The following is a 15675-nucleotide window of genomic DNA, read 5'->3' on the forward strand; positions in this document are numbered from 1 at the left end:
TTGACTTGAATCAGTATTTGGTATAGCAATGCCTGCAACGGTATCTACTTTTACATAAAATCTGCTCCTGGAAGATTTAATAATTATTGCCACCACCTATGATCAGTAACAAAACATTGCCTAGCTTGTCCTTTCCAGTCCTATTCCACCTTTCTCTCCATTAACTGACCTACCATGAAGTGCAGTTGGGGAGGGAGACACACTCCCTGCTCTCCTCATCAAAATATGGCTTGTCAGGACTACATTCTGGGTAACAGCCTGGAAAGTTAAAGTAAGCAAACCATTTTTAGTCTTCATTACATAAATACAGGAAAAAACATAAATACCTCTATCAGATGGAGATTTTATTCCAAAATGAACGTGATTCCAGTATGAATGTTCTTTTTACTATTAGTTATCTTTCCATTCCTCTTTTTTCCTCTCTCCCAAAAGTTTTAATTAACTCTGTCAACAGATAATTATTCTTTGCAAATTTATATTGAATGGCTTTTTATTTCTCCCCATATTTAAAGGCAACAGGCAAATTATGCTACGAATGGTACCATCACATGGAGAGTTAGCCTAGATAAGGCATGGTCAATGAGCTTCTGGGGCAAATGGGATAACCTTTCAGTCACCTAATGCTTAAGACATTAAAAGCAGACTAGTAGCTCTTGAAAACTGCATTAAATGAAGAATTACCTTCTAGACTATACAGCAAGTTCCCACATTTCCCTTGTGGGTTCCTGCAGGTCCTTAGACAAGGGGCTCCACAGGGTTTGTAGAACCATTCATGTTTGTCAGGTGGATTGTAATAATCACAGAATACAGCTGGAACAGAAGAATAAAACACCTGTAGGTCTGAGACACTGGGCAGGGATTATTTTTAAATCTTGTTTAAAAGATTTAAATAAGATAAACAAGACTAAAAAAGCTTGTTAATCACACATGCATTGCAATGTCAATGTTCTGTCTCTTTATCTCCCATGTGCCTGAGCACATGGAGCACTGCTTTTCTATGTGCATTTTCAGGGCAATACTTACGGCAAATGGCAGGTGTTCTCCAGTTGATACAGATGCCAGCTCTGCTACAGCTTCTTGAATAAGCAGCAACTGAGGTACAGAAGCACTCACAGTCTCCCACACTGTCACAGCCACAGAAGTCAGAAACACAAGATTCATAATACGGTATTGGGTTCACCTATCAAAATAGCAACAGATCTGTCACCACAGCTGTTTTGGGTGCACTCTGTTTTAATGAGGGAAAAGGTTCTGAATTTCTGTCATGCACTGGAAGTTTGTGACAGGCTGGGATTGTCATGAAGGAGCTATGATATTTTACAACAGGTAGTTTTCTATTTTCATCTGCCTAGTAGAATTGGACTCTAATTCTTCTCATTCTCATGTGTGTAATACTGTCACTTATCCTCAAAATGTCTTTCCAGTGTGATTTCTCCAAGACTGAACTATCTTGCTTCAGCTTAGCACAACCATATAGTGTGCATTCTCTAACTGAGAGACAGTGATCAAGTGAGTATAAAAAGAAGTTCTGTTTCCACTGAACTTCATGTCTCTTGTGTTTTAACCTGTGTTAACATGAACTAACCAAGGAAATTAAATGAAGTTTGTTTTTAAAATGGCTTATTAAAGTGCATTGAAGCTTTGTATACACATTTTAATTAATAATTAGTACCCTTGTTTCTGTTTAAATTAATTCAATTTGTCTGAAATAAATCAAATAATGAATCTCTTTAGATAATTTGAATGAACTTCCTAAAGTACAGTATGCAGTTTTGGGCACCACAATGTAAAAAAGACATTAAACTGTTAGAGAGCATGAAAAGGAGGGCCATGAGGATGGTGAAGGGTCTGGAGGGAAAGCCTTATGAGGAGCTCCTGAGGTCCCTTGGTTTGTTCAGACTGAAGAAGAGACTGAGGGGAGACCTCACTGCACTTTTCAGCTTCCTTGTGAGGGGAAGTGGAGGGGCAGGTATCGATCTCTTCACTCCCGTGTCAGTGACAGGACCTGAAGAAGCAGCATGAAGCACTGGAAAAGGCTCCTCAGAAGGGTGGTCACAGCACTAAGCACCAAGTTCAAGAAGCATTTGAACAACACACTCAGGTACATGGTGTGCTTCTTGGGGTGTCCTGGGCAGGGCCAGAAGTTGGACTTGATGATCCTGAGGGATCCCTTCCAACTCAGCATATTTTATGGTTCTGTAAAGATCACCACACAAACAGACTTACACTGGCTTATCTCTGGGTTTTATGAACAACTACCTAACTTTTTAACTCTGCTGGCCCAGTATTATCCTCTTTATCTTCAGTTACTCAAAACAGGTACTGCTGTTTCCTCAATACTGTGCTACAGGATTTAATGGGCATAGCTGTAAAGTGAGGTTCTGAGTGAGGTAGCCCTTGTACTCGTGGATTCTGTGTAGCAGGCCATTATAGTAAAAATATTCATGCAAATGTACCACCAAATAGCAACAAATACCTAGTGGGAAACTACTGAGGAGGACAGAACAGGATTACCTTACTGTGACAGGCTTCAAAGATATTACTCTTAATGATGCTGCAGTGCTTCTGTCCCAAGGCAGACTTGAAAGGTTGATCAGCACACAGGTCCGTCATGTTTATATTTGAGCAGGTGCTTGTTATTTTCCAGCTGTTTCCAAATTCCTGGATGCTCATCTCCATGGACTGCCCTCTGGTTGTGAAATCATTCCTTGAGCGGCCATCAAAGTCCCCACAAAGACCACAGACTTTTCCCTGGGAAGTTTGTGTAGGCACAGTAAATGGCTTGGTTATTTTGAGTGCAGCCCACTCTTTGACAGAAATAAACTATAGAACAGGTCAAGGCAAAATAGCTGCAAGTTGCTAAACAGACATCAAAAACAGCTTAGAAAAAGCTGGACTTAAGTGACAAGAACACTCTGTTAGTGTGTTGCCAATACTGCAAAGTGTCTGGCTTTACTTTTACCTCCAAATATTTTTGAGTGTTTCATACTGACTGAACAATGAAATGAAACATAAATTATGACCTGCTTGCTGCTTCTTCTTGAACACTAAACCAAACTGTTTTCTGAACGCTGCTTTTCAAACATAACTCTCAGTCCATCCCATACCTACCTGGAAAGATGGTGCCACATGAACAACAACAGTAGTCTTTTGGTCCCACATGAAGTTCATTCCTTGATTTGTTTCAATCACAATATAACCTCCTCTGAGGTCCACTTTGTAATTTTTCTCAGCTCCTGGATCAGTAGCTATCTCCTGAATTCTTCCTTCCAAGAGCCTTATTTCACTGCTCTACAAATGAACAGAGACATTGCATGGAAGGAAATCAAGTAGAAAACTTAGTGTAACAGCACTGGTATTCTGCCTCTTGTTCTTTGCTTTATTTTTCTGTAGTCTTTGCACCATGTTGTGGTTTGCTGCCAGACGTGAGCCACAGACAAGACCCACTGAGTTTGAAGGGAAACGCCTGCCCTTCCATGACAACTCTTAACCTCATGGGCACATAAACTGTCCTCATTCTAGAGGAAGTCTATTCTGCTGGCACAGCAGCTCCTGAGCACAGGGGCAACTGGGCATGCCAGAACACCCCTTGCCACACTGCTTTGTTTAACTGCTTTGTTTCACTGCTTTGTTTCACCATCCCCTTACTCCCCACCGTGGGAGAAGAAACTCTGTCCTGTGCTCAAACCATGGTACAGAAACATGCTTCTCTAAAAGCTTCACCATCACTCCTATACCACTAATGGTACAGATACAAATACACACACACAAATGCATGTACATAGAGTGCTGTTGACTCCTTGCATCTATCTCCTCACCTGCAGAAGTGTTCAGTGTCCCTGTTAACACCAAACATCTAAACCTTTCCCATCTTGCCTGCCTCTGCTTTCTGGCTGTTTGACTTCCATAGGTGCTCTCTAGCAGCAACTAAGTAGGAATATAAGGGGATGATATACTAATTGCTACAAAATCAAGACTACAACTCCTTGGTTATAACCCATTCTAGACAAACCTCAAAAATCAATGTGATCTTTAGGGAGCAGATGGAGCGTGACTTTCCACAGGCGTTGTTCTGAATTACAATCCGGAAGGTGCCAGCATCCATGTTATTAGGGCAAAAATCCTTGGAAAAATAGATAACATTCTGTTAGATCCTTTGAGGCAACTACTCCAGTCATAAACACTTTCAGGAGCCCTAAGTGAATGACACTCTGTTTTGACTTCTATTATTTTGTCACTTCTTTATTCATCAAAACTCTAGGAATTTTAGAAGAATGCAGTGGAAGCTGACCTAGTGGCAGCTTCGCACTTGACCAGGATTTTCAAAAAGAAAAACTAAGGGAAAAAAATGAGCTTTTCATAGCAGCAGTCCTACCCAACAAAAAAGGAAATTTTTTTTTTTTAATTAGCAAAACCAACTGCAATTTCAGGATGACAAAATGTCTCACTGAGTACTGTCTCAGTACATGCAATTATTATACATGAGGCTCACACCTTAACCTCTGCATGCTTCTGTCACAACAAAAATAATGTCAGTCTTGGATGGCTAAAAGAAAGACTTTTCAACACCATGCCAACCTTTCCCTTGCAGGTGCTGGAATAATGTCCAGAAAGGGCTGTCCAACCCAGGAGTTAATCGTTTGGGATCACACAGTGCCCTCTTGTGTCACTTCTGAAGGTCAATTTGCTTTGTTTTATCTGGAAAATAGCACTGTGTGTGCTCTAGGTACAAGAGGAGGGGACTAAGCCCTGCTCATGAGTGTTGATTGTTTTACATGGGAATGCCTTTTAATTACTCAGAGTGAAGCCTACAGTGTAAGCTGTGAAAAGCATAAGGATGGAAAAAATGAAAAAAATTGATACCTGAGCTAGGATATAGTCACAGTCTCCCAGGAAATCAAACTTCTCCCCATCAAAGCTCATGTAATGCCCGTTTCCATACACAGTGCAGGTTCCCTTGCAAGGCTTGTCTGTGCAATTCCACTGCCTTTTGTTACAGGTGCTAGGAGGCAAAATGCAAAGAATCACAATGTTTGTATGAAACGTGGGTTTTCCTTTACCCCCAAAAGGGGCAGAATAATGAAAATGTTTGGGTTTTTCAGTGCTTCAAAGAAAACAATCATCTCACACTCTTCAAGCAATTTCCTCTCAACTGTTCTGAGATCATGCCATGAGATGGCATATTAATCAGAAAGTTCATGTTTACTACCCAGACACATTTGAACTTTGTCTATTTTTACTCTATTTTTTCTTTCAAATACATTTTAAATCACTTAGTCCTGGCAGGAGACAGTGGGGATTTAAGAGACAGATTCAAGATGAAGAACTGAATATTTCAACCATTTCTGAATATTAATTCTTGAGAGACCATGTGGTCAGTTCTGTTCCTGACTACAGTGCTGTAAACAAAATATTATCTCTGTCTTCCCTTGGATGTTGGGTCTGGCTGAGATGGAGATAATTTTTTCCCACAGCAGCTTTGCATTGGCATCTAGAAATGCATTAGTAACACCCCAGTGTTTTGGCTGTTGCTGAACAGCATTAAGGCTGTCTCTTCAAGCATCCCCCCCTTACCAGCTGGCTAGGGGGTAGGCAAGGTCGTGACAGGGGACAGAGACAGGACAGCTGTCCCAAACTGGCCAAAGGGATATTCCAAACTATGTGATGTCTGCTCAGTAATAAAAGCTAAGAGTATGGGGTGGTGTGAGAGGGTGAGGGGCCATTTGTTTTATGATTTTTTTTTAGGGAGCAACTGCTATACATACTGAAGCCCTACTTCCTGAGAAGTGGCTGGACATCACCTGCTGATGGGAAATAGGGAATAAATATTTTATTTTCCTTTGTTTCTGCACACAGCCTTTGCTTTTGCTTTATTAAACTCTCTTTATCTTGACCCATGAGATTTTCCATCTTATTTTCTCCCCAATGCTGTCCTGCTGAGGAGGGTAGTGATAGAGCAGCTAGGTGGGCACCTGATGTCCAGCAAAGGTCAACCCACCAAACCTTGACAAACCTTACCTCTAGTTCAGGAGGATTGCAGACAGAAAATTTTTGTTGTTATACCTTTGACACAGAGAATGCATGTTTTTTCCCATGTGTGTACTGTACTCATAAGAAAACAAAGCTGTTGCTGCAATAAAACTTCTTAATGACTCTGCAATAGCAACAACTGCTTACCAGGCTTTGACTTTACACGTTAAACTTGATTGCCTGTACCAATGGTGCTTTGACTAAAGTGTTTCCTCTTGGCAGAACTATACAGTCTCATCCTCACTAAATAATGAATAAGGATTCAAAGCATTTTACCCACCATGATTAGTAACAACAGTGAAATCTATGGCAGCATTATACCAGAAATTGGAGCAACTAGAGAATTCATTTATCTTGAGAACCATGTGACTGGAAGCACTGCAAGTCATGAGGATGGAGCATTGCAATTGCTCATGTATCTAAATTCAATCCTTTTCTAGAGTTCAGTTGTGCCCCCATAGACACAGACTCAATTCCCCCTTATTGAAGGAGCAAACACAGACCAACTAGGGTAAGGCTGTTATTTCTGAAGCTAGTGTGAAAGCAGAAAAGGATGGAAATGGTTTGACAGAAGATCTTGGTACGTGTTCTCCCCAGGTGCAGGCTCCTGCAGTGGGTTGCAGAGAAATATTTTCCCTGTTATTTTTACAAGAAGTCTGATGGTTCTAATGATGAAGAGTATGGCTCCAAAGTGCATCCTGCCCCCTGGGTGCACTATGCAAGGACAATTTTAACATATTTTCTTATAAAACAAAACTCCCTGGAATAACATACCATGTGTTGCAGTCCACTTTGATGGTTTCTCCAGGTTTATAAAAGTGTCCTCCATGGACACATGGACATTGATCTTTGGGAATACATCCTCCACTGCCATCCAATACCAGCCCATCAGGACACATGCAGCCAGAAACACATTCTGTGACATACTGCACGTTTAAAGATGAAACAGAAGTCAATTCCTTAATGCACAGAAAGAACAGGGAACCAGCAGAGGTGCTAGTTCTGGATGCCAAACTTCTAGATTTTTAAAAAAATTCCTTAACTGTAAGCTAGTGACAATCAAGCTACAAGTATCACAGCTACATTTTTAGCTGTTAGCTATAGCTGCTATGTGATCAGTAAAGCAACCAGTTTGTGAACAGCATAACATGTTACCATCAGTGTTTGTTAAGGACAATCACACATGCACAGTCATGTTGCCCCATGTTCCTGCTAGGAGGTGAAGTCCTTACACAGTGCATGTCCTGCGTCTTACAGCTTTTCTGACACTCCGACCCGATCGCCCCGGGACCTGCGGAGCTGCAGTTGAAGTAATACATAGGAGCTGGGCAATCTATAGGAGGAAGAAAACACTTTAGGAAGGTAATTTAGTGAAAGCAATAAGGATGCCACCAGCAATTGTAAAACTAGCCAGAGCATTTCAGAGGGCAGTAAGTGGTTCTCATTTAAAGTTTCTAATAGCTTTTGCTTCTGCTCAATAACAGTGCAGGGAGAAGGCAGATAACTTCAAAGCTTTGGGAAGTATCCTCATCTTTTAAAGCATCCAGTAAGGATGGTGACATTTTACAAAGACAAATATTATCAATAACCAGCACATTTCAAGGAGAATGAAAGAAATGTGCAGAATACCAAATGTTACAGAAAGTGAGAGATAACACAGAAAAATCTTATAAATACTAGCTGACATCATAATGCCATTATTTTAAAGAATCTCACCTTTTACCAGGATGGTTTCTCCAATGCAGTCTAATCTTCCTTGAATGCATTTGCTAAAGAGATTCCATAAAATGAAACACATCAGCTCTTTGCCCGTTTCTCCCTCACGAGAGAAAAAGGCACTGTAAAGCTTCACTAGTCACATTCAAATTCCTATCAAAATGAATATTTGGTACAGCTATCAGTTTCACAGACATGAATTACCATTCCCTGAAGGAAGATTAAGAGACCCTGCTCTTAAATATTTTTCCTTTATCTGTCATTGATTTACTATACATTTTCCCTAAATCAAGCTTTTCCTAAGCATTTATTTTCCACTCCATGAGATTAGAATAATACTTTATTAAATAAGAGACCTCTTAAATTACTAAATGAATATGTGTTTATAAAATAGTCTAGAGTCCTCAGTTGGAAGACAGAGAGAGAGAGAGAATATATAAACATCTGAAGATAATAAAACAGCCTTCTGGTATTTGTTTGCATTGCTGCCCTAAAGTGATTGAAAATGAGAAAATGACAATTTTTTTTCGCTGCAGATGCAAATTAATTGTACTATTTTTAGTATTTCCACTTTAAAAACTGAGATTTGGGGTTGGGTTTTTTTCCTGGACCATTTTTGGTTTTTAAATAGCCTACAGTATGGTGTATTGGAGGGTGGTTTTCACTTTGCTTTTCCATTTCAAAGCCTGAAACTCTCCTGAGCCCTCTGTCTTCTAGGAAATTTGCTCTCATTGTGTATGGATACTTTGACACAACAAAGTACTTTGCATAGAGATAGGTTACAAATATTGCTCTACTCAACACGTTTTCAGGTTCTTGCTTGCTAGAAGGAATATAAGATCTTAACATTTGCTGTGGCTGCATTTCCTGCCTTGATATTGGAATATTTGCTTTGGTACAGTCTAGGAGAAATTAATCATTATTCCTTACTGTAAAATTATACCATTTATGGATTGGAGCAGAGACTTTCCCAGTGAGCCCTGACATTCCCAGGCATGCAGCAGCCTTTGCATCACCACAGAAGCTTACCACATCAGTTTGTCCTCTTGGAAGGAGTTGCCAGGTTGAACAATCTTGCCTTTGTAGTAGCAGGGACAGTCATCTGGAGTTACACATTGCTCTTCATCGTTTAGGTAGGTCCCTTCAGGGCAACCACAGCCCTCCATAGGAGGGATCTGAACTTTGCACAGCGGATCAGGTTCATCCAGTGAGCGGCAAGACTGGTTACAGTACTTCACACTATAGTTATAAACCATAGTCTCAGGACACTCCTCAGAGGGATCTTTGTAAAAGAAATAAAAGGAATGTATGGCCTTCTTTGTGCAATCATCTCTCATGCTGTTAATGTGGCTTTCTGCACATTAGTAACCATAAATGTGCTGCTACCAAACTAGAAGACCTTGTCTCCCAGTGTTCTGGGGGAAGTCTGCTTACGTAGGCTGAACTACATAACACTGAATACTGAGATAATCAGCAGGGTATGTATTTTGTAATTTGAAGAATTTACATTTCTATCTTCTGCCAAGAACTGAAAACAGTAATTTCTGACTTGTCTCTGTAGTTAAAAATTAGTTTTCTGACCTTTACTAAAGATTTCTTTTGCTGGGAATAGCTGGGAAATGAGCATATTTTGTAAGAGGCGAATTTTGATGTTAAATGAGTGGCGACAAGGAACTTATTAATCATTTGATGCTGCCAATGAAAGTGTGTTTCAATTTTCGTGGATGTCTTGAGGAAAACTCTGTTGTCCTCCTCTGGGCAAATGAGAAACAATAGTTTCTAAGACCTCTGGATGGACCAAACAGTTAAATACCAAAATCTGAAGAGCTCAACTAACCCTGTAAGACAGTGAAAAGCTGTTTAATTTTCATAGGCTGCCAACATGCAACACCTTCAAAACTCTGTCATAAAATCTGCAGTAGTGATCCATAGGGATGACACCAAATTCTGTCAGAAAACATCGTCCACATTAAGGCTGTGGTTTTCAAGAAAGTCTAGCATCCAAATTCCTCTGAAACGCAATGAAAAATGGAGATCTAGTCATGTTGGGCCTCTTTCTAACTCACATCTGCAGATTTAATCCCACAGCTCTTTTTCAGATGTATTAGAAAGTACAGAGGAGTTGTTCATGAGCAATTGTGCTAATCAACTTTCCAGCAATACTAACAACATATTGGCAATATGTTCCATGCCTAAACAAACCTTTGTATGGTTTTCCAGTCCATAACCATAGTACACTTTCTTAGGTTACTTAGCATCCTAGGCTTGTGTACACATGCAAAAACAGCACCTCTACCAACAAAACCCATTTGATTTTCTGGTCCTAGCTGGAGCAAACACAATATCCTGTGTATAAATCGGGCAAGCCATATTCTCCTACTTTATAGGCATCCTTTGAAGATGCAGCAACTGGTATTTGTAAAACAAAATAGGCCAAATAAGAAAGATATTAATAAGGATGCTGAACATGAATTTATATCTGTCTCAATTGGTAGCTATTATTGCAATAAAATAATGTGTTTACTTTCTCACTTTAATTTTTTGTGGAGGAAAAATATCTCTTTTGGTAAAGCAAGATCTTGTAGGAGGAAGGTTATTTGCTTACAGTACTCATGGTCAGAGATTTGCCATCTTAGAGTACATATAACTGGAGGCAAGAGTGCAGAGAACATGAGCATACCAAAGATATCTTCACGCTAGCTTGCACGAGGAGCGCTAAAAAAGCAGTTCTATGATTTAGCAAAGACTACAAACCCCAGCGGTCTGCTGGGTAACCAGTAACTCAAGTAGTGGTTCATCCCTCTGCTAAAGATTGTGTAAGGCACAGCCAACAATTACCTAGAAGGCTTTACTTATTTCATACACTCTACTTACTGCAGTGTAGGCATCCACCTGGGATATAACCTGCCTTGGATGCTGCCTGCAGCCTAGCAGAGTGGACACAGCTGCAGGAGTTGGAACAGCCTTTCCACCCCCCACACTGGGATAGAACTCTGAGAGTGACTGTTGTTTCCCGTTTGTTCTTTCACTCATGAGTAGTGCAACCTTCACTCTTATCACAGGCATGTTCCCAAAAGATTATTTCTTCTTAAATAAGGCCTGAAATGATTGTGCTGATTAAGCCATTGACATTTTTTCCCAAGGTTACTGCGCTGAGTCAATATTACCTACTGTGACTTAAGTCCACAGATTTCAGTCAAACCCATGCTGCAAGCCAGTCTTGATTTGCCATGAAAAATGTCAGTAATTCCATGTTGGGAACAGAGCTTTCAATAAACAGTGGCCGTGTCTAGTACATAAATCTTCATGCTTCTAGGACTATTTACTGTGCACCAGACTGTGTTCCTCTGAATATTTCAGCACAGGTTTGTGAAATGGTTCTTAGCACAGTCTTAAATGCCTTTGACAACACACCATACAAGTTAAATTGCTAGTCTTTATTAAGTATCCCAGCTAGCCTCTAAGTCAGGCAATTAAATAGATCATAGCTGCATCAAAGTTGCATAAACATAACTGTTGCAATGTTTTCTGTTCAGATGTGCTATTAGTCAGGAAACCAATATATCTATTTTCTTGTTGATAGAAGCAAATCTCTCTTGAACTATCTGACCATCAATGAAAAACTGGAAATGTTGAAGTAAAATTCAGAATATGGGACTTTCAAGTTATATTCTCAGCTCTGATATTATCTTATAATAAATTCTGGCAGTGCCAAAGGGAGATATATACATATGTGGACTCTAGACTCAGGATTTAGTGACAATGTGTATGTCCAAGAAACTTTTGTTCATTTGTTAGATAGTCCTGAGCTGAAAATGCCTTCAAACACTTTCACCCTCTCATATATCACCAATACATATTTATTTAAAAAATTACTATTTTACTGTAACATGGAAAAATGCAGTTAATGAGAGTGATATCATTTGTATGGGGAATGTCTGAGACAAGAGGGCTGAAAGAGGGCTGCAAAAAAAGGTATCAGAATTAAAATACATGGGGAAGGCCATGTGTTCAAAAGTAACCTAATTGCTAGCTAAATCTAAAGTGAAATTAACCCTAAATCCTGTTTTGATGTGATTAATACACCTTATACTATTTTGCTTCTCTGAGTACTGAATTCAGCTTTTATTTTACACAAGGAATATGCATCATAAAAGTATGAAGCAGCCATGAACTGGCTTTGGCAGGAAGAAGAACTTTATAGAATATATGCTTATTCTGTTTTTTCAAAGACTTTCTAACTTGATGACTAAACACAAAAGACACTAGCTGACAAAAAATGGGCTCTCCTGAAGCTGTTCCCCCAAGGTATTCTAGGACACATACCACAGATGCCCTGCCTCCAGCCCTTCAGGGACACGCCTGCTGAAGCACAGTCTCTGGAGTAAGTAGAGAGCACACTACACAGTGCAACTTCACTCTTCTCAGCATTACAGGTGTCATACATGCATTTCTAAAGGACAGGAAAGGACATAGGCATTATTATGTCCAGCTCATAGAAGAAGCAGGGAAACATATAGCAATTCACAAGATAGTCAACAAATATATTTTTTAAAAGCATTATTACCAATGAAACTTAATATCTCCAAGAGAAAATGTATGCAGATGAAATACTATGCAAACCTGAGAACTAGCAAATCCATGACAGAAACTGTAGTGACATTATGTCTAACACTCATGAAGAAATGAAAAATAAGAAAGATAAGGGCACCTATAGTTCATTAAAACACTAAGAAATGTCTATACCAGTCTCCCATGAGGATGTACAATCTAGGACATGTCAAAATATGTCATCTTAAAATATACATAACTGAAAATGTTGCACAGTGATGATGGCACTTGTGTACGTATCTAGTGTGTAGATAAGATACACTCAATTACATGACAATTGCAACAGAAACACAGAGCGCTGACTTTGCTTTTCAAAGAGTGAACAATTCTCACTCTTTGAAACTTTGAAATCTTGAACTCATTTTTAGTATTTGCTTCTAGGTTGTGCAACAGATGTCGGTGGTGACAGTCACAATTATTTCCAGGGCTGCAGCCAAAAAGATCCATCTTACCTTGCATAAACTCTGATTTTGTTATTTTTCTAATCAGCATCAGTGAACTTCTTTGGGAACAGACACTATTGTAACCTCTTTCACTCCCCTAGGCCAGGTGACCTTCATGGCAGATCAGTCTCTGGACTAGATTAAACAACCCATTTAGACCAGTGCTTACCTTGATGTACGCAGAAGGGTCTACAACAGAATGGCAGGCAGCAAACACACTGCTTGTATTAGACAGAAGAGCACACCAATGCTGGGCAAATTTTTCTGAAGTGAGCAAAAATATTGTCCATAGTCACTTAAACCACATTACTATCTGAATCAATATTCTTATCTGGTACCACATAGAAGTAGAATGACCTGAATCATTTAGATAGTGCTGGATGGAAATACAAGTCATTAACACATCAAAGTGATAAGCATAGTTTGATGGGTGAGCAGCCATCTTCCTAAAAGGAAGGTTTCACTTTCCAAGTGCTAACATTACTACTGCAGCTGGATTTGCAGAACATCTACAATACCTTCCCATTTGCATTGGTTTTTATCACACTTTCCTAATTCTTTACAGTCAGATAATTTTTTATAGTCAAGCAATAACATCAAGCATCTAATAATCAGGGAGCTGCAGCTTTAATAGCATGTGACAATACCCAGGAGAGCACAGTCTGAACCCTATATATATCCAAATCCAGTCAGAGTGATAAATCAGACAGGGCACCTATTACAGTACAACGCTTGCCTAAGTCAGTATTGTTGATAATTTCTTCCTTTTGACTTCAGCTGTAGCAACCAGATTGGATGCAGAACTTGCCCAAATGTTGACAACCAAGTATGCTCTACCTTAAACCTAAATCACTCTCATTGATGCTGTGTGTGCTTTTCAAGTCATCAGTGAATAAGGTGTTGGCTCTCTTTCTCCAGCAGTGCTGTTTCTTGTTTTAAAACCAAAGTTGTAATCTTAAAGACCTGCAAAACCCAATGTGTCCTCTCTAGTAATAGCCTCAAAGGCAGTGGGTTTTGATGTTTATGAGATTTCTAAAGCTTTTTTGATCATGTGAAAATTATTTAGCACTGATAAACTAGAGATGAAAAGCGTGGTACCTTTATCCACACTGTTCGAACAAGGATCTTCAAAGCTGTCCTCAACATCAAAACAGCTGGCTCTAGTTTTCCATGAGTTACCAAAAGCAGAAGCTGAATCTTCCACAGCTCCAGTGGCTGTTCTGAAGTCATCAGTCTGGATGTTATTGAAATTGCCACAAAGACCTTGTGTCGGGGGGTAGTGGGGAAAGAAAAGAAAAGAAGAAATCACTACATGCATGGAAAAAGGAGTGGCTTCTAGATGAACACTCAGCTCTATAATGGACCTTGCCTAAGAGAAACCCATTTTCCTTCAGAGACTTCCTGATGTTCCCACAAATCAGATAAGACACTGTCTTTAGAGTGTAATTATTATTTTTCTGCATTACAGTAGCACTTAGTGATAGCACAGAGATTGGAAGCTGCTTGAATGTGCTTCAGTGAACACTAGCAGACAGAGAAGTATCTTCCCCAAAGGCTTATAAGCAAAGGAAATAACAAAAGAAAAACAAAATGGGTCAGAAAGACAGAATGTAATCCCATTTCACAGATAGGAAACAGAAGCACAGAAAGCTTAAATGATGTAAACAGGAGATTGGTGGCAAACCCCAGTACATTGTCTGTATTTCACAAGTCTCTAATGAAGGCCTACTTAAGAGATAGAGTCTAAAAGACCCGTACACACAAAACATCACAGGGATGATCTAATTTTCTTCAGCAAATTGAAGGATTTAGCCAATGCTTTGTTTCAGGACAGCTACAGATCTAACCAGCAGCTGTAACATACCAAAGTGAATATAAAATCAAATATTTTTTTCACTTAAAGAGATAGACAAGCAGCTATAATTCAGTTTAAGAGAAAACTGAAAGAGGATGATGTGTCCTACCAGATGTACGATTCTGAAAAGAATGATCTACTGTTATGGAGAGCTGCATTACAGGTTTCATTTGCACTCGAATCTGTACCCCAGCTGAGCTCAAGATTTTGATGAAAAATGTAGATTGTCTGAAGATGGTGATGCCACCTAAAGAAGAAAGAAAAAAAGGAATGTATGCACTTGCAAATTTTTATGAAACTGAGTAAACAGGAATATCCATTTACCAATGCATCCAGTGTAACACAGGAATTCCCAGGGAGTCCCAGACCTAGCCTAGTCTCCACCTAACAATGAGCAGAATCAGTTCTTTTCAGAGAAAGGAGCAGGAATCCCTCTGCAAACACATGTAGGCTACTGTGGGGAAGCTGTGAAGAAGGGCATTTACCTTTCCTTACTGGCAGCTTCACAATGAAATTGTTCATGTAGATATTTCCACAGGAACATATTTTTATAGTCTGCAGGGAAAAGAAAAAAGCCTGCAGTAGTGAATGCATATGACATGACAGACAGCAGCAACCTGACAAACTTCATTAAGCATCAAGGAATAGTGTCTTCAGAACTTGATCACCTCTGTGGTCAATGTAACTCAGTGTCCAGACACCATAAAATAATGCAAGGAAAATCTCTAGGCCTTAACAAAAAATGAAAACCCCTCTCTATAATCAACAGTTTTGATTGAATGTTCTCATACACCTAAAAGGTGAGCCATCTTTTTAGAACTGCATGTGAGATGTTCTGTGTAGGTTTGGATCCATCTCACTGGAAATGTAACATATGCAAAATGAGAGCTATCTGACTCAGACTCCCTCAGTAATCAATGGAGGGAGATAGGCCCCTCCAAAAGAACACCTCATACCTTAGGTGGGTTGACTTAACTTGTCCTTTGGAGATCCCCATCTTCCTTTATTGACTATAGAAGT

At 39.6% G+C, this 15675-nt stretch overlaps 1 protein-coding gene across 2 annotated transcripts in view; it reads right to left on the minus strand.

The window, feature by feature from the left end:
* Positions 1–15675, minus strand: part of LOC135415631 (mucin-5B) — a 46154-nt gene that overhangs the window by 16362 nt on the left and 14117 nt on the right. For both annotated transcript variants that reach the window (XM_064657603.1, XM_064657602.1), the window contains exons 12-27: positions 15141–15210; positions 14765–14902; positions 13899–14063; positions 12970–13064; positions 12073–12199; positions 8776–9028; positions 7747–7799; positions 7263–7363; positions 6805–6956; positions 4864–5002; positions 4013–4123; positions 3112–3291; positions 2515–2751; positions 1024–1180; positions 682–810; positions 174–258 (exon numbers count right to left, since the gene is read on the minus strand). In XM_064657603.1, the coding sequence (XP_064513673.1) occupies positions 174–258; positions 682–810; positions 1024–1180; positions 2515–2751; positions 3112–3291; positions 4013–4123; positions 4864–5002; positions 6805–6956; positions 7263–7363; positions 7747–7799; positions 8776–9028; positions 12073–12199; positions 12970–13064; positions 13899–14063; positions 14765–14902; positions 15141–15210 (2192 nt within the window). The remainder of the gene's footprint in view (positions 1–173; positions 259–681; positions 811–1023; positions 1181–2514; positions 2752–3111; positions 3292–4012; positions 4124–4863; positions 5003–6804; positions 6957–7262; positions 7364–7746; positions 7800–8775; positions 9029–12072; positions 12200–12969; positions 13065–13898; positions 14064–14764; positions 14903–15140; positions 15211–15675) is intronic.

The sequence above is a fragment of the Pseudopipra pipra genome, chromosome 6 (genome assembly GCF_036250125.1).
Source record: "Pseudopipra pipra isolate bDixPip1 chromosome 6, bDixPip1.hap1, whole genome shotgun sequence".
In the NCBI taxonomy this organism is placed as follows: domain Eukaryota; kingdom Metazoa; phylum Chordata; class Aves; order Passeriformes; family Pipridae; genus Pseudopipra; species Pseudopipra pipra.